At 54.3% G+C, this 15,001-nt stretch overlaps 6 protein-coding genes across 6 annotated transcripts; 2 read left to right on the top strand and 4 right to left on the bottom strand.

Annotated features, from left to right (window-relative positions):
* Positions 1-69: 69 nt before the first annotated feature.
* PHACADRAFT_264854 (uncharacterized protein) lies at positions 70-2,214 on the bottom strand. The gene is made up of 8 exons (XM_007401360.1): positions 1,997-2,214; positions 1,797-1,944; positions 1,613-1,750; positions 1,185-1,563; positions 1,027-1,129; positions 557-973; positions 396-502; positions 70-373 (listed from the first exon to the last, which is right to left on the bottom strand). Exons 1-8 carry the CDS (start codon positions 2,139-2,141, stop codon positions 164-166), a joined length of 1,647 nt encoding a protein of 548 aa, XP_007401422.1. The 5' UTR covers positions 2,142-2,214; the 3' UTR covers positions 70-163.
* A 106-nt stretch (positions 2,215-2,320) lies between these two features.
* On the top strand, positions 2,321-4,561 carry PHACADRAFT_264852 (uncharacterized protein). Its single transcript, XM_007401359.1, has 6 exons — positions 2,321-2,660; positions 2,731-3,068; positions 3,143-3,203; positions 3,256-3,340; positions 3,405-3,645; positions 3,704-4,561. The coding sequence occupies exons 4-6, from the start codon at positions 3,301-3,303 to the stop codon at positions 4,407-4,409; spliced, it is 987 nt and encodes a 328-aa protein (XP_007401421.1). The 5' UTR covers positions 2,321-2,660; positions 2,731-3,068; positions 3,143-3,203; positions 3,256-3,300; the 3' UTR covers positions 4,410-4,561.
* Positions 4,562-4,822: 261 nt separating this feature from the next.
* Positions 4,823-6,304, bottom strand: PHACADRAFT_264849 (uncharacterized protein). The gene is made up of 3 exons (XM_007401358.1): positions 6,256-6,304; positions 5,384-6,173; positions 4,823-5,326 (listed from the first exon to the last, which is right to left on the bottom strand). The coding sequence occupies exons 1-3, from the start codon at positions 6,286-6,288 to the stop codon at positions 4,938-4,940; spliced, it is 1,212 nt and encodes a 403-aa protein (XP_007401420.1). The 5' UTR covers positions 6,289-6,304; the 3' UTR covers positions 4,823-4,937.
* Positions 6,305-8,250: 1,946 nt separating this feature from the next.
* Positions 8,251-9,850, bottom strand: PHACADRAFT_130937 (uncharacterized protein). The gene is made up of 2 exons (XM_007401357.1): positions 9,759-9,850; positions 8,251-9,707 (listed from the first exon to the last, which is right to left on the bottom strand). Exon 2 carries the CDS (start codon positions 9,490-9,492, stop codon positions 8,473-8,475), a length of 1,020 nt encoding a protein of 339 aa, XP_007401419.1. The 5' UTR covers positions 9,493-9,707; positions 9,759-9,850; the 3' UTR covers positions 8,251-8,472.
* On the bottom strand, positions 9,851-11,482 carry PHACADRAFT_153708 (uncharacterized protein; the record flags this gene model as incomplete). The annotated part of the gene is made up of 3 exons (XM_007401356.1): positions 10,748-11,482; positions 10,100-10,695; positions 9,851-10,038 (listed from the first exon to the last, which is right to left on the bottom strand). The coding sequence occupies exons 1-3, from the start codon at positions 11,092-11,094 to the stop codon at positions 9,851-9,853; spliced, it is 1,131 nt and encodes a 376-aa protein (XP_007401418.1). The 5' UTR covers positions 11,095-11,482.
* A 405-nt stretch (positions 11,483-11,887) lies between these two features.
* Positions 11,888-14,458, top strand: PHACADRAFT_178840 (uncharacterized protein). Its single transcript, XM_007401355.1, has 3 exons — positions 11,888-13,627; positions 13,677-14,075; positions 14,132-14,458. Exons 1-3 carry the CDS (start codon positions 12,867-12,869, stop codon positions 14,220-14,222), a joined length of 1,251 nt encoding a protein of 416 aa, XP_007401417.1. The 5' UTR covers positions 11,888-12,866; the 3' UTR covers positions 14,223-14,458.
* Positions 14,459-15,001: the final 543 nt, after the last annotated feature.

The raw sequence follows: 15,001 nt of genomic DNA, 5'->3' as shown, positions 1-15,001 counted from the left end.
GGTTGCCAGCCATTGGCAGAACTCTCGTGACTGCGGTGGGAACGAACCTAGTAGTAGGGTTTAATTATTCCGTTTTCACATACCTTATCTAAGAATAAGTTACACATATGCAAGATGCGGTAGCGGCTGACACAATAATAGCACGGCAAATAGCCCGAATGGTTTAAGGTTGCAAAAAAGGACGGAAGCCAGGGGTGGAAGTGTTCTGTCCAGGATAGGGATTCATGAAAGTGCCGGGGCCATAGAAGCTAGACGGTCGGGGTGGCAGGGTAGCGGGATGGTGAGGTGGAGGCGGCATTTGTGACGAGAAGCTGGAGCCTCCATAGAATGCCGACGCAGGTCTCGGCGGTGGCGCATGATGAAATGGTCCAGACTGGGGCATCTGGTATGTAGACGAGGGGAGGGCCGTATGAATAAGGCGAGGCCGAGGCAGGGCTAGGAGAAGTGACAACAGTCGGATGAGGTCTCGTCAACCTGTTCACCTCGGGATTGGACGACGAGGCTGTCCGGAACGTTAGCACAGCAACAGCGAAAAGCAGGGACAGCTCAAGCGCACCCTTCTTATTCTTCTTCGCATCCTTCTCCGCCCTTTTCTGCGCTTCTTTCTCAGCCTTCTTCTGCGCCTTCTCCCGCTCTAGCTCCCGCAATCTCTCTCGCTCCCTTTCCTTCTCCCGTTCCCGCTCCTCTCGCTTGCTCTGCTTTGACGACTTAGCCAGCCTCTCCTCCTCTGCCACCCGCGGCGGCACAGGAGGAGGGTTTTGAGTCGGCGAACGCATCTTTGTGGGGGTGACGTCGGGTTTAGGCTTCAGCTCGGGCATGTCAATCTTGCTTAAGTGTACTCTTAGACTGGTCGGAGGTGTATATGCCTTATGAGATGACGGCGCAGGACCGTCGAGGTTGATGCGTTTGGGGCCTTTCGGCTTCTCAGTAGCGTACACGACATATTGATATAGCTCCTGTTCCTCGTCTAGACCTAGAGTATGCCGTAAGGACAGCTGCATGTAGATTTATCATATGTTGACGCACCAGCCTTATGACGAAGACGTTTCGTGTGCTCAACGACCTGCAGCACCTTTGGCACCTCGCTTGCCGACGCCGAGCGTATCGTAGCGAATAGCATCGAATCATCCTAGAGGAAGTCACTCAGTCACCATCTCCACGAAAGCACACGCATATATGCGCACCTTGAGTAAGCCTTCAGCATACTTGGCATAATCTTCAATTGTACCCTCATCCGCTACGAGCACCTCGTTCGACTCGCCCTCTCCCTGCGCTGCCCTGATGGCGTGTACCTCCGCTATCCTTTCCACACCGACCCTCGGCTCCGGTTTCGGTGGCAGCGGAGGCGGTGCGTCGACCTCCGAAGTTTGTTTGCTGAGAGTTTGGAGAGTGGTGTCCGATGCACGCCGTACAGTACCGAAGAACCCCGAAAGGCCGCTGCTTGTCTGCGCCGGAGTTGGCGGGTCCGAAGACGGCGTGTGGTAGGCCTCGTTCGAGTCTTGGAACGTCAGCAGCGCAGTTAGGATGACGATCTCAAGCCCTTTGCGGTCATTAATGTCGAATCTGTTGGCACGATGAGCGATCGCATAGCGCAGCGCGCAAGAGGACGTGCCTGTTCAGGTTGTAGTCCAGAATTTGCACCGACGACGTTTTCAGCCGTCCCGAAGGCTCCTTGGTCACCGCGACCAGGACGGCAGGATCGGGTTTCCGGATAATGAAGCACTCTTCGCGCCGCCACTCAAACTCGTGCCTGCGTCCGTTAGTTCAACGATAGCCTAGCAGCGACAAGGACGCACTCTTCCCATGCAAACCTCCATTTGAACGTCAGAGTACCTGTATGCTTGAGCTCTACGATATGCGATGGGTTGTGCAGCTCTATCGTCTTGTGCTTGCTCGTTGCGGCCGGGGCGGTTGCAGACGCCAGGAGCGACTGCGAAAGCGGGTCTTTATCCTTTCAGCATCCCCTACAGCTTCCAGTGCGCTGTACATAGCTCACCATACACGTTCATCTGGTACACGCTCCCCGGTACACGCTCCTTACGGTAATGCGGTCGCTCGGCGGGATCGACAAGCTCCGTAACATTAGGATCGTCCTTGCCGGGCACAAAGTTGAGTGTGAACAGATTCTGGTCGAGACTCATCGCTCGCGGTCGTAGGAAGAGGAGAGAATGACCGTGGAGAGCAGAAGGCTGCTATTAGAGCCTTGCAATTGGCAGCGGGGTACCATGTCGGCGTCAGTGTTCAGGTCGTCCTGCGCAGTGCTGTGCCCTGGCGCCTGTGTTGCTCATGCGTTCTCGGTGCCTCCCTTCTCTGCCACCATCACCATCTCGCATTGAACACTTTATCGTGCACCTGGCGGTCTCGAAATGCTGCTTTCAACTCTCTGTGCGGCGTGTTGCTTATCTCCGCTAACAACAAGGTGAAAACTATGAGCCTTGGCAACTCACGGGAAAGGTATACCGTCACCTCGAAGACACCGCTCCTCCACTGCTTCGAATTCTTGCGCAGACTGCAATATTGGCTGCGCATATATGATATTTCGCATCAGCATGTCTTGATGTACGGGCCTGTATGTCCTACCCATGGCATAGGTTTAGGGTATAGCCGAGTGCTGTCCACGCGTATAGTCAGTGGCGACTGGGTCTTGTTACCAGATCTTGGTCAGTCATATTGTTCTTCCACTTAATATACAACACAGCATATCGAAGTTATTGACGATATCTGTGTCAGATTTGTCTTGGTGAATATGTCTGTCTACACGCTGTGGAACGGCCAATCATGATTTGATTGGGCCGAGATCCCCAGCTATGACTTTGAGCTTTATCATTTGACCACCTTTGGTCCTTTCCCCGGTACTTTTGGATTTGATTTTAGCAGGTTCACAGGATCATTGGGGCTCTATACGTGAATTGGCATTCGACCCTCTTGGCCGGAGTCATTCCCAGCTCCTTGTGCGGAAGCACAAGGCGGTCGTGGGTTACACAGCGCGGAAGCAGACTAATCATCTGTCAGCAAGGGCGCAGGCGCCGCCGACGCTGACCGACGCCGCGCCAGGGGCCAAATTTCAGGTATACCTCCAGGGTTGCCATCTCAGGACACCAGTGCGGGTTAGACGCACGATGAGCTCAACGGTGAAATACAGGCGACGAAAAATTATGAGGGTGAAATTCAGACCTTGACCTCGACATTTCCCCTTCCACCAGGTGCGTCTCGCAATGGCGTTACTTGCGCTGCGTGTTTTGACTGATGGACAAGTACGCTTTGTGCAGCCATACCTGGTCAAGCAACGTGCAGGTCACGATGAGTTGCGTCACCACAGAGCCAGACACCCTGGATTTTGGTGCGTTGAAACGTTTGACTCGTACTGTCCTTGGGTGCTGACGACCTGGCATGGACACTTACAGGATACCCTCGCCATCCCGAGATGTGGATGGATGACGGCAATCTCGTCCTAATCGCCGATAACCGCGTCACCTTCCGCGTCCACCGCAGTGTCGTTACGCGGAAGTCCACCGTCTTCAACGACATGTTCAGCTTCCCTCAACCTCCTGATGCCCCGCAGTCTCCTGGATGTGTCGTAATTCACTTACCCGATTCGCCTGAAGACCTATTTTATTTCTTGGACGCTATCTACGATGCTCGCAAGTACGTCTGCGACTATCATTACCCTCAAGCCGAACCACATTAATGTCCATACCTCCAGATATTGCTTCTCCATGGAAAAAAAGCCAACGTGGCCTGCTGTCAAGGCGCTGCTCCTACTTGGTGAGAAGTACGACGCCGAAGATCTCCTCGAAGAAGCCATGCTCTGCCTCAGGCGGCACTACCCGAAGGACATCGAAGAATGGGACAAGCTGCGCAAAGACTACGGCTCCTTCATCATCGGCGAGAATGACGTGCTCCCCATCGAGATTGCGAATCTCTCCCGACTGCTGCACCTCCCTGAGTTCCACCTGTCCGCGCTCTACGACTGCTGCCGGCTGCCGACCGGGACGCTGGCACACAGCGCGCTGCGAGGCGAGGCGAGCGAACAGCGCGCGCGGCTCGACGAAGACGACGTCGCGGCGTGCCTCGCCGCGCGCAAGGGGCTCACAGACGTGCTCGCGGCGAACGTCGAGGACCTCTTCGAGGTCACGCCGTGTGACATCTACGACGAGTTCTTCTGCCCGACGCCGCACCGCTGCGTGCCTGCGACGCAGGACGTGCAGTACCACCACGAGAAGGCGCAGACGGATGCGATCGTCGCGGACGCCGGGTGCAGTGCGCTCGAACCGCTCGACGCGCGCATCGCCTCAACGTTCGGCGCGGCGTGCGAGCGCTGCGTTGGGTTCTACCAGAAGCGCTACGCAGAGTCGCGCCAAGAGTTGAGGAACAGGCTTGCGAAGTACATTGCTGTGCCGCCTTACTAGATGCGTTTTCGCGTTTATGTTATCTACAAACGCGCTAAAACACCGTAGACACTCTAGACTGTATGTTATAGCTCTCTAACGGCCATACATATTATTTGTAACTTATTGTAGACGCTTAGAGTTCCGTGTGGTCTAATACCTGTAGACAATTTAATCGTTCCTCCAAACAATCCACGGCCACGGTGACGATTCTTATCGGTCTGCCGGACGAAAGTCATGGGGCATGCGGGCTGGAGACTGACGTCGTGAGCCGGGTCATGAAGGCTCGCCTCCACCACCTGACGATGAAATGGACGTTGTAGAGCTTTGGGCCGACGCTGACGTTCTTCCATTGCCACAGGCGTTTCCAGAGACAGCATGTGTCCCACTTCCATCTGGCCAGGCACGCATGCGGCAGCACCTATCATCTGATAATTAGGATGGTCTATAGTAGGAATTACAAGCTCTACACTAAGATGTGATGGCTCTGGGGTATCGGGGGTATCGTCTGTGCGAGTGTCAGGTATATGTGATTGCACGTCTGGTAAGCTACTTGTGCCTCAATGCCATGGGAAGATAGAGAGCTCTTCGCGGCTCGGTACCTTTTGTGAGGTGGTATACTAGCCTCTTCGCCGCCCATAGCCGACGGAAGAGGGTATGCTTCAGGTCTTGCATGACGTACCACTCGACTGTTCCAACGTATTCCCAGTCTAGAGCGAGAGACACCGCTTGCGGAAGGGCGTTACAGGAAGCATCGAGCTGCGCCATGTGTTGTATCCATTCATGGGCCTCGTCGTTCACCGTCGAACCCGCGGGGGTTAAACGAAGAGATGCCGAACGGATAGTGGAAATGGGGGTCCCTTTCACCTGACGAGACATATCTGGTGCTATAGAGACGACTGCGCTGTTCCCCGTTGCACAGCGAACTATCACCTCCCCTACACCATGGCAATAAGTACTGTCGTCAAGTGCCCAGATCAAGATCTCAAACTCACATTGCTGTCCACGAGGACTGTCGGGTGACTTCAAGGAGACGGTGCATTTGGCGGAATTGTACATCGCGACTTCGACCAGCCGCGTGAACACTGCCGCATCCGCATCCGCAAGGACAGGGGTATCCTCCCCCGGAAAAGGACTCGCGAGTGTCCACAGCCAAGGCACGCCGCCACTAACTGTGTCCACCTCCACAGCCGGGTTCGTGCGCTCGGATGCGCGTGCACCGCCCGATGGCCGAGTCCAGGTGACGCCGCGGTACTGAGCCTGGGTCAGAGACGGGAAAGCAGAGACGCACGCGGAAAAGGTCGGGAAGTCGTCGAATGCTGAGCCGCCGAGCTCGAGATTACGGATCTGCGGCAGGTCGGCGCACAGGACGCGAAGGGCGTCGGACGTGCAGTTGGGATCTGAGGCGTCGAGAAGGTTAGGGCTGTGCAATCCTAGGCTGGTCACGGCGGGGAGCTGGCTCGGCAGGATGTGGAGTGCGTGGTGTATCCAGCACTCGTCCGTCTCATGAAGGTCCAGACGCGTCAATCTCGTCCGGATCCTCTCGTCACTGTCGATGAGCTGGAGGAGGACGTCCAAATCCGCGTGTGTGCGCAAGGTGAGAGACGTGAAGAGGTACGGGTGGAGGTATTTGTGCCAAGAATGACATGTCAGAGCACAGGAGGCGAGGTGATTCTTGTACCCGGGTTCGGCTGTGATGGCTTCTTCGCTGAGGGAGGCAACGATATGACCTATAACCTCCTCTGGAAGTTGGACATTGAATTCCCTATCGAAGTGAAGAGTTGGCTGTAGCACACCAGGCGACCAAAGGGAAAACAAGGATATAAAATTTAGTGATCAGTCTCTTGGTAATGCTCGAAGTCCTCACCATTTCCGAAGCTACAGAGTGGCCGTTGCCCATATTTCGGAGGCACCAGGATTATGCGAATGTGAGGATCTGAGAGGGGATCAGGCTAGTCAGGCCGCGGCTATATAGCAAAGCGGCACGCACAAGCCAGGACAAGGGCAAGGGCGCCTTTTCCACTCGTCTCCGATGTCAGCAATAGCATGCACTGCATATTGGGAAGTTCCTCGCAGAATGCGCTAGACCCGAAGCACAGCCCTTGGAAAGACAAAGCTGTCCGACCGCCACTCCCGAGCTTCCTTGGCAGCGGAGTCTTGTTACGTGATGACGGTTATGTTGGAGCACGGCCGATGTGTCATGATGGGTTACATAAGCAGAACAGCAGTCTGAATGAATTGTGGGAACAGAACTCGAGTCCTTGCTCAGCAGAGCACCAGTAGGAATCGATGCCGCGCAGACAGAGGCAGTGTCACAGTGGGTTACCCACATCAATCGACAACCCATAAACGTTCTCGAAGAGACGATCAGTAACCCGCTGTCCGCAGCGGCTCGTCCTCATCGCTCGGCCTGAGCACGCTAAGGGTTCACGAGAAGCCCGCATAACAGAATTATGGTACCTGGCTGATCATGGCATATACTTATCCCAGTAACAGGCGAGTTGTGCGCCTCTGTCTGGGGATTCGGAGTATTCCCGGAAGTCTGATCGATTTTCATTTCTGCTCGTTGTCCGCCTGACTCTGAAAAAAATTGTCGCAAACTCCAGAGCACTCCTTGCTTGCAGGCGGTGCTACGCACTGCCATCTCCACTCACGATGGCTCTGGGGCATCTCTGGTGGAAAAAAATTGAGAAGATCATCCAGCTATCCATCCTCCTGTTAAAATCACACAATCAGCAGCGAGCGTGTCGGCCGACCATAGCCATCGACAAAAGACTCACTTCGCGAAAAGGTCTTCATCAGTGCATATAGCCAACTAAGTTCCTGATAACTAGAAATCGATAAGTTCGCATCCTCGTACGTCGCCCTAACTTAGTGTACCTCCAGTATATAATCCAGTAGGACATCCTCAGCTGCCTCTAGAAGAATCTCTACCTGCTCAAATAGATTCATTCTCTGTGCGCCATCGCATTAAAGGAGGGATACATACTTGGATCATCGGTTTCCAGGGCCTCGGTATGCCGCATACTAGGAGATGCGCCCCCCGAGCGAATACCTAGTCGTTTGGGTAGACGGTAAAGCTCTGCATGTGCAATAGTCACCGAGTTCCGCGACACAGCCCGCCTGATGTAAAAAAAGGCCGACGAAGACGCATCGGTCGGACGCAACGCCAAGTAGCGCCTCCCGGAAATCTGCTATCCAGCTGAAGGGCCGTTCCGCCGAATAATGGAAGAAGGCCATCCGGCAACATTGACTGACTCAGGTACGTATTGCATTCCATATTTCTTGATCTAGAATGGTGCACCGGAGTCGAACCCACGGCTTCCAAGATGTCTTGAGTGCACAGCCGCGAACAGGCATAGCTTTTTCACAGAAACTCTGCACCTATACGGGCGACCATTAGGCGGAGATATAATCGCGTGGGTATAGGGTGACGAAACTGTCGGATGCGGCCACAAGTGCGGGACTCTTCAAGACTAGGCTAACGCTCTACCATGAGGTCGAATGTATATACGGAAGCAGTCCTTCCTGAGGAAGAGCTAGCGAAAACCGGCGATTAAGCTAAAATTCTGCAAGAAGTGTCAAGAGTTGAAGAGAACGTACTTGGCATTCATATTTACGAACGATTCCCTGAGGTTGTCGCTTATAAGCGGGCGTGTGCGGTGTATGGCTGTTTCGCTACACGAAGGTGCAATGGGCCTTGCAGAGGTAATGGCGTATCTTCTAGAGGAAGAGCTCTGCCAGAATCTGCGTTCACAGTGAGTAGGCGGCTGAATGACGTCTGCACAGCTGCATCACCTGCCTCGACTTCTTTTTCGTGCTAGTTCCGGCTGCCACAACACATGTCCTATCTGGTGTGTGAAGAATATTGTGGGATGGTCAATAAACTGCCAGCGGGAGCGCGAGATTGGTATGCGAGAGCTAATGAGCAAACTGCCAAAGAGGTGAGCGTGTAGCAGAATACCAGATGCGCAAATTCGGTGAGAAACAAAATTTAAACCCAAAAATATGCAAATTTTGTCTCTCCATCTGTATCTGCTGACAATGCAAGCCACGATAAACATTCCAGTAGCTGCAGAAGTGTTCAGAAAAATCGCAGCACATCGCGGACGCTCCATGCCCTCACGGTGCCATCCTCCGAAGAAGAGACGAGGGTGCCGTCATCAGGCATGAAATTGACGCTCTTGACTTTATCCCCGTGTCCCCGGTACTCAGCCAGAAAGTCCCCAATTTTTGCATCCCACAACTTTACGACCCCGTCCGCGGTCCCAGACGCTAGGAGGTCACCGCGATTCGAGTATGCCACGACGTCGACTGCGGATTCTGAGTCATCGCTGAACACGCGCAGCTGCTCTCCACTGAACGAGTCCGACGCAACGACAGTGCATTCGGACGAGCCTGAGACAACCTCGCTGTCGTCCGGCGAGAAGGCGACGGACCAGACCGGGCTCATGTGCTCGTGGATCGTGACCAGCTCCGCGCCGCTTTGCACGTCCCAGACGCGGGCCGTGTTATCCTCTGAGCCAGTGACAATGCGGTCGGAGCCATGGGCGAAGCGCAGGCACCAGATCGCGCCGTCGTGTCCCTCCAGCTCAGACACCTTCGTGCCCGTCTCCACATCCCACATGATGACGCTTGTGTCCGCGCAAGATGCGAGGTAGACGCCGTCCGGTGAGAAAATGACGTGCATAACATGCGCAGCGTGATCCCCGAACGAGTGGAGCTGCGTTCCCGTGTTGGCGTCCCAGAGCTTTACTGTGGAGTCTGTCGAGCCCGTCGCGATCTTTGACCCGTCGGGAGAGTACGCAACACTCCAAACGTCAGCCTCGTGCCCCTGTAGGATGACGAAGTGCATGAACACGTCGACATCCCAGATGATCGCGGTTGCATCTGCGGAGCCAGACACTATGCGTGAACCGTCAGGCGCAAATGCAACGGACCACACAGTGTCAGTGTGCCCGTCGAGCCGGCCAACTGCCCTGCCCGTTCGAAGATCCCAAACGTATACTGCAGCGTCCTCGCTCGTCGTGGCCAGATATTTGCCGTCAGGAGATGTGGACATAGACAGCCCAGAGTTGTTCTCTTCGTCTTTCTCCTTGAACATTATGTGGGGCCACTGGATGGGTCGATTGCGTTGATCGGCTAACAAGACCTCGCCACGCCCGAGTGGGCTATTGCTCGGTAAGACGTCTAAATCTTGACTGATCGGTCTGCCATCTTGATCCTCGCCACCCCAGTGTATATCAACGTCCTCTGTACCAGGCGTGAGTTCACGTTCGATGCGTGTTCGGATGGCCTCCTCTAATGAGAGTCTTCCGACTAGGACTGAGTTAGTAATCACATTTACAGCGAGGGAACATACATATTTACCATTGCTGTCGTCGTTTACTTCGACTCTCGGACGCGTTTCTCTGAGATACGCCCTCAGGTCTTCAGGCCATTCGACACCCTACAAGCCATAGTCAGCGTAGTAACAAATATAATTTCAAAAGAGACTGACAAAAAGTATGTCCTCGAGATCTTGATCGCTGCAAACCGCAGTTGCAGCATTCGAGCTCTGAATAGACGTCATCAACGCCAGCATAATCAGCCGCGGAAAAAAGACGCACCTCTAGGATATAATCTAATACAGCGTCCATCGGACTGTAATCTTGATCGACAACCTACAGCTCGTTAACTCAGGCAAGAAAGGTGTCCAGGTATTAGCAAACGTACCATGTCGTCTCCAGCTTCAGTATCACTTTGATATTGTTCGTTCGATACTTCAATAGCAGGCCCATCCTGGCCGGAGTTCGCATCCCGTTGGTCAGGTAGCTGGTGCGGTCCCGCACCGGCCCTGAAGAAGTATGGCCAGTGCCGACGCTTTGCATAGATGCACTTGACGAAAATGCACTGGTTCTGGATGCGCTCCTCCTCCGGCGCGCGCGCGCGCGCGTACACGCCCCACCGATTCATGACCGGCCCTTCAACATGTTCCGTGCCAGAATACGACCCGGTGATCCCGCCGACACCGATGGTCTTGACGTCGAGCGAGGCACGGAATTTACTGCCGCTGGACGTGAAGGCTGTAACGGACCAATCGGGGTACGTCTTGACCCAGCCGCAGACCAGCACTATCTTCCTAGCCATAGCCTCGGCGGATGCGATCCCCAGATCCAAAGCAAACTTGCACCACGAGTCATGGAACTTCGCCACGTAATCCCCGAATGTCTTCTCTGAGGATGCTTGCACCTTCTTCGCGTCGCTCCTCAGAATCAGAAGCGCGCCCTTCTCCTTGGTGCACTCGTATTCCATCCCAGCACCGACGCTCGTTTCAACAGCCACCGATCTGTAGAGCACTATGAGATAATGCAGCCAACTAGATATGAACTACGCACGCAGATGCGGATGCCTCGACCTTTCTGGTGACTACACTTTTGCTCTTGTACGGCCCTGGCGCGAGAGCTCTAAGGCGTTGGTCTATTCGCTGGGCTCGCCTGTCCCGCAGTGGTTCGAATGCCGCTGGAAGACGATAATCCTCCAAAGCTGTCAGGACTGGATACTTTTCGGGGTCGATGGCATTGAATAGACGCATAAAAGCCCCTTCGTGGATGTAGCCGACGTCTCCGATTTGAACTTCGCCGTCTTGGCTCGGTTCGGGAAACCAAAGGGCTTCGCCCTCTTGAACGGTCTTCTTCAGTTCGCTCGCGTACACCTCACTGTGCATGGGGGAAGCAGAGGTGACTCTGTGCAATATCGGTTGCGGTGTAAGTTAAGAGGGAGACGTTCGACTGCGAGGCTGCGAGGATGGACGCACTTAAGAACATCTGAACCCTAATAACGGGATACTTGGTTCATACACCGCTTGCACAGGATACACCCAATCCCAAGCCTCATGGCATCCGTGCAAATCAATGTGCGCGGCTTATCTTGAAAGTCTAACAGATGAGAAGACGGAGGTTACAAAGCTGTGTGGCCAGCGTCTTGGAGGCCCTGTTCGCGAAAGTCACAGTAAATGTTGGTCGGAAATGCTCACGCTGTATCCCCCGGCTTTGAGAGTCATTCGAGCAGCGGAAGTGTTGAGTGATAAAATCAGGATAAAGTGCGTCATTACAGAAGAAATGGTCGGCTCCCGTCAAGTGAGTAAGTAAAGCGTGTGAATGCGGTCCTTTGCATGGGCGTCTGATTTGTTAGCCGTGGGTAAATAGCTGGAAGTTAAGCTCATATACTGCTTCATTAACGACTTCGTCGCTGATAACGGTGCTGCCATTGTGGAAATTGATACTGTACATTATGCCCAACCCCCATTAATCCGTTAGGGCACCCCTTACACCGAAGAGTAAAGCCGTTTTCAACTTTGCAGCATCAGCTAACAGTTGTATTATTGAATACGAGAGCCAAAATACCACTTACCATCGACTTACCGCTTCCTTAAGATGGTGAGTTCTAGTGCGACGCTTTCGTGTAGGCAGACGCAGCCCGCCGCTCTGGTGTCCAGGCGCGACGACGCGCGCGTGCAAGCAGCATTTAACGGGCGCTAACAGCGTGTATGCAGTTTGAACCACTTCATCCATGTCCTCTTTAAACACTGCTTATACACCTCTTTCTCTAGTTCCTAGTTCTCGCTAAGCTCGAAAATCTGTTGTCTGTGTCGTACGCAAGGGAACCACACCCGGGATGTATGGCGATGGGCATGCGGCAGGCACACGAGAGGCGGAGTCAGACATGGACGGGGACGTGCGTATGTATCCTAGACATGAGATCACGGTCGAGCGGCTGAATATGCTGTAGAGCAACCCAAAATAACGCGTTCCGGTAAACAGCACGCTAGAGTGACCGTTCCAGATATCGCGGCCAAAGTCGCAGTTGTGCATGCCCCTGGTCGTTCCCAGCTTCCACCTCTAAAGCGTCGCAAGTTGGGCTCCGTTCAGTCTACATCGGTAGTAGGACATGCGGGCGGTAATCCTCCAAATGCCTCAGGTTCCCAACCCTCCTCAGCATCGACCACGCCTGCTGCATCTCGTCGTACACGTTCCCAAGCCAAGACCAGCGATTTGCCTTCTCATAAGGAGCCCAGTGATGCCCGGCGCGTAAGCGGGATGCAGCGGAATCCTGGACACAAATCACCGAACCTGAACAGATGGCCAGTAATACAGGTACCTCTCACTCCTCAGCCCACAACGAATCCAACTTTCTTGGAAATCAAAACAGAACTTGAAGAGCCGCTTATCCTTTCAGTCCCGCAAGACCCTGTTCCTGTCACCTGCGGCGTGTACCGTGTAACTCCCGTGCCAAAGTATCGGGATCCGAGTGCCAGAAGAGCATGGACAACGGATAGGTTCAAGGAGTTTCAGAGGCGCATCCAAATGCTGGAGATCCCAGTGGAAGCTGGTGGCCAGAAATTGCTGTACGTACCCGTGCTCAATTTCTAATGCCATTCCTCAGCATATACGCAGCTCAGACGGCCTGGTAATCAGCTGGTCGACACAGACCCCGGTCATGGTGGACGCAGATGGTTTTCCACATCTTCTACCCAAACCCTCGGACCCACTGCTCAACGACCACTCTCCACCGCAAGCTTCTCGTCATGATGCAACTCCAGAGATTCTGCCCATACCAGCGACGCCTCCACTCCCTTCGTTCTCGCAGCGCCCTCAGTCCACCCGGTCATCATCAGATACCGTAGTCAATTCCGTGGATGTAGCGAGGCATCTGCCAACCCCCAGTCTGTCACCCCCTATACAACAACGTCAGCCCGCCATTGAGAGTATGCAGATAGGCACGCCCAGTCCAAGTAGAGCGCAGCCGTTATCGCTATTCGCTTTGCATAAGCAGAAGCACGGATCGTCCCGGCAGCACACTGGGAGCCCGTCGCATCCGTCATCCGGTCTGGATTTAGGTCCGAGAGGTCCAGCAGGTACAAAGTGTCGGCCTTCTTCAGTTGACCATGCCGCGACAGGCGATGCTCAGATGGACAGCAACGATGAGCTATGTCTGTCTCGGGAAGAACACAAGAGCGTAGCCAAGAACCATCAGCACAGTGCGAGACAGAACGATGTCTCCTCACCAGCGCCAGCGGACAGTCGCGCAATGTCTATCGATGCAGTTGAATCTCCTGTCCGCCGCGAATCGAGTCAACTACCGGAGTTAAGTTTTTCTGTCGTCGACAGCTTAGCTGTGAGCAAGTGTCTGGAGGAGCCGATATGGACAGAAGCAGAGATCGAAAGGCTCCAGATAGATGCGATAGAGTGGCTCAGGAAGTGAGTAATCCCCGCGTTTCTTATACCCATTATACCGACCATTTGACAGCTACATCCGCGTCTTCGACACTGACCGCTCAGACCTAGCCTCTGCTTACTCCCAACAAGCACTCTTCTCCCTTCGCCAGTTCTCGTATCTGTCTTCTCCTCCCGAGCTGCCCTCTCGCCCCGTGCCGGTGCACATGGGAACGGCAGGCGTCCTCACCGCGCTGCTGGACCTGCCGGACTCGTTCGCATTCAACGTACGCGACGCGGTCCCGCAAGTCAACTACGACGTCGTCATCCTCTTCGACGTGTTCGTGTATGCACAAGCACATGTGCCGGGCGTAATGCTCACGTGTTACGTCGACCCCGCGCGCTGCCCGAGTGTCGACGAGGCGCGGGGATGGCGCTGGGTGTGCGAGATGCAGTTTGTGCTCCGTCCAAATAGCTGGAGTGAGGAAGACAGGTGCGTGGCGGCTCTCTGATTATGTGTTGTGCTTGCGTTGATTGCTCTCGTGCCAGCTCGACCGGCGGGCTATGGCGTCTCATCGCTGTGTCGCATCAGATGACGCTGAGGAAGATCCCACTCACAATGGACTGGAAATGGATCTAACGGTTCTGCCTCGACGAAGTCCGTACATGTCCAGATGTTGACAAACATTCGTTACTTATTCTGTATAGCTCATGTACTACCATGTAGCGATTTATGGTGTTGAAAGGTATGATACAATCGGGACAAACGAGTTACTTTGGCTATTCACTTGAATATAACCTTCCCTACTAATTCCTGATCGTTCAAGTTGGCACGAGTAACTGCAGCAGCTGCCCAGCGCATCATACAAGTTCTGCCCAGAGAGACTACCGGAGCATAAAGAGCGATAAGTCCGCCCTGGTAGATGGCCAGCCGAAAGCAAACCACTATCTCAGCTAACGCCAAGGCCACCAATGGGCCTAGAGTTATATTTATATTTGCCGCCAGGAACATGGTAGTGGCTGGACGAGTACTTCGCCGAGCAAGCGATGGATGGACTTTGCGGGGATCGGGCACAGAAGCCCCGAAGCCTGCATTGTATTGCAAAGTAGCCAGGTCCCGGGAACGGCGATGGCGATCAATGCGTCGCCAAAGTAGTTATCGGGAGCAAATGGACATCGGGGCGAGCGGCGGCGCATAAGCGGAAGTCCTACCATATAGCTGCGAGTCCACGGTAAGTGTAATACCAGGAAAGCGATCACGCTCAGCAGCCAGAGCTGGGCTCGGATGCTGAGCCGCTGAGCCGCACATAGCTATTGTCGCGATGAGCGTGAAAGAGGACAAGGACTTGCCATGCTTGCCGGAGCATGCAATGGCACTCAGCGGAAATAGCGCGCGAAATGCACCGGTAACATACGGCA

This window comes from Phanerochaete carnosa, assembly GCF_000300595.1.
Source record: "Phanerochaete carnosa HHB-10118-sp unplaced genomic scaffold PHACAscaffold_12, whole genome shotgun sequence".
Classification (NCBI taxonomy): Eukaryota; Fungi; Basidiomycota; class Agaricomycetes; order Polyporales; family Phanerochaetaceae; genus Phanerochaete; species Phanerochaete carnosa.
Note: the sequence above shows the minus strand (reverse complement) of the source record. Positions and strands in the feature narration are given on the sequence as shown.

What these genes read in the sequence shown, in the direction of transcription:
- PHACADRAFT_264854 (XM_007401360.1), bottom strand. Translation starts at nt 2,141, where the DNA reads ATGAGTCTCGACCAGAATCTGTTCACACTCAACTTTGTGCCCGGCAAG. An exon ending in TGGAGGTTTGCATGGGAAGA is followed by an intron (nt 1,751 to 1,796) that starts GTGCGTCCTTGT and finishes TAACGGACGCAG; the next exon opens with GCACGAGTTTGAGTGGCGGC. An exon ending in TGCGAAGAAGAATAAGAAGG is followed by an intron (nt 503 to 556) that starts GTGCGCTTGAGC and finishes CGTTCCGGACAG; the next exon opens with CCTCGTCGTCCAATCCCGAG.
- PHACADRAFT_264852 (XM_007401359.1), top strand. Translation starts at nt 3,301, where the DNA reads ATGAGTTGCGTCACCACAGAGCCAGACACCCTGGATTTTG. An exon ending in GCCAGACACCCTGGATTTTG is followed by an intron (nt 3,341 to 3,404) that starts GTGCGTTGAAAC and finishes GGACACTTACAG; the next exon opens with GATACCCTCGCCATCCCGAG. An exon ending in GCTATCTACGATGCTCGCAA is followed by an intron (nt 3,646 to 3,703) that starts GTACGTCTGCGA and finishes CCATACCTCCAG; the next exon opens with ATATTGCTTCTCCATGGAAA.
- PHACADRAFT_264849 (XM_007401358.1), bottom strand. Translation starts at nt 6,288, where the DNA reads ATGGGCAACGGCCACTCTGTAGCTTCGGAAATG. An exon ending in ACTCTGTAGCTTCGGAAATG is followed by an intron (nt 6,174 to 6,255) that starts GTGAGGACTTCG and finishes GGTGTGCTACAG; the next exon opens with CCAACTCTTCACTTCGATAG. An exon ending in CAGTCCTCGTGGACAGCAAT is followed by an intron (nt 5,327 to 5,383) that starts GTGAGTTTGAGA and finishes GCCATGGTGTAG; the next exon opens with GGGAGGTGATAGTTCGCTGT.
- PHACADRAFT_130937 (XM_007401357.1), bottom strand. Translation starts at nt 9,492, where the DNA reads ATGTTCAAGGAGAAAGACGAAGAGAACAACTCTGGGCTGTCTATGTCC.
- PHACADRAFT_178840 (XM_007401355.1), top strand. Translation starts at nt 12,867, where the DNA reads ATGGTGGACGCAGATGGTTTTCCACATCTTCTACCCAAACCCTCGGAC. An exon ending in GCGATAGAGTGGCTCAGGAA is followed by an intron (nt 13,628 to 13,676) that starts GTGAGTAATCCC and finishes ACCATTTGACAG; the next exon opens with CTACATCCGCGTCTTCGACA. An exon ending in AGCTGGAGTGAGGAAGACAG is followed by an intron (nt 14,076 to 14,131) that starts GTGCGTGGCGGC and finishes CTCTCGTGCCAG; the next exon opens with CTCGACCGGCGGGCTATGGC.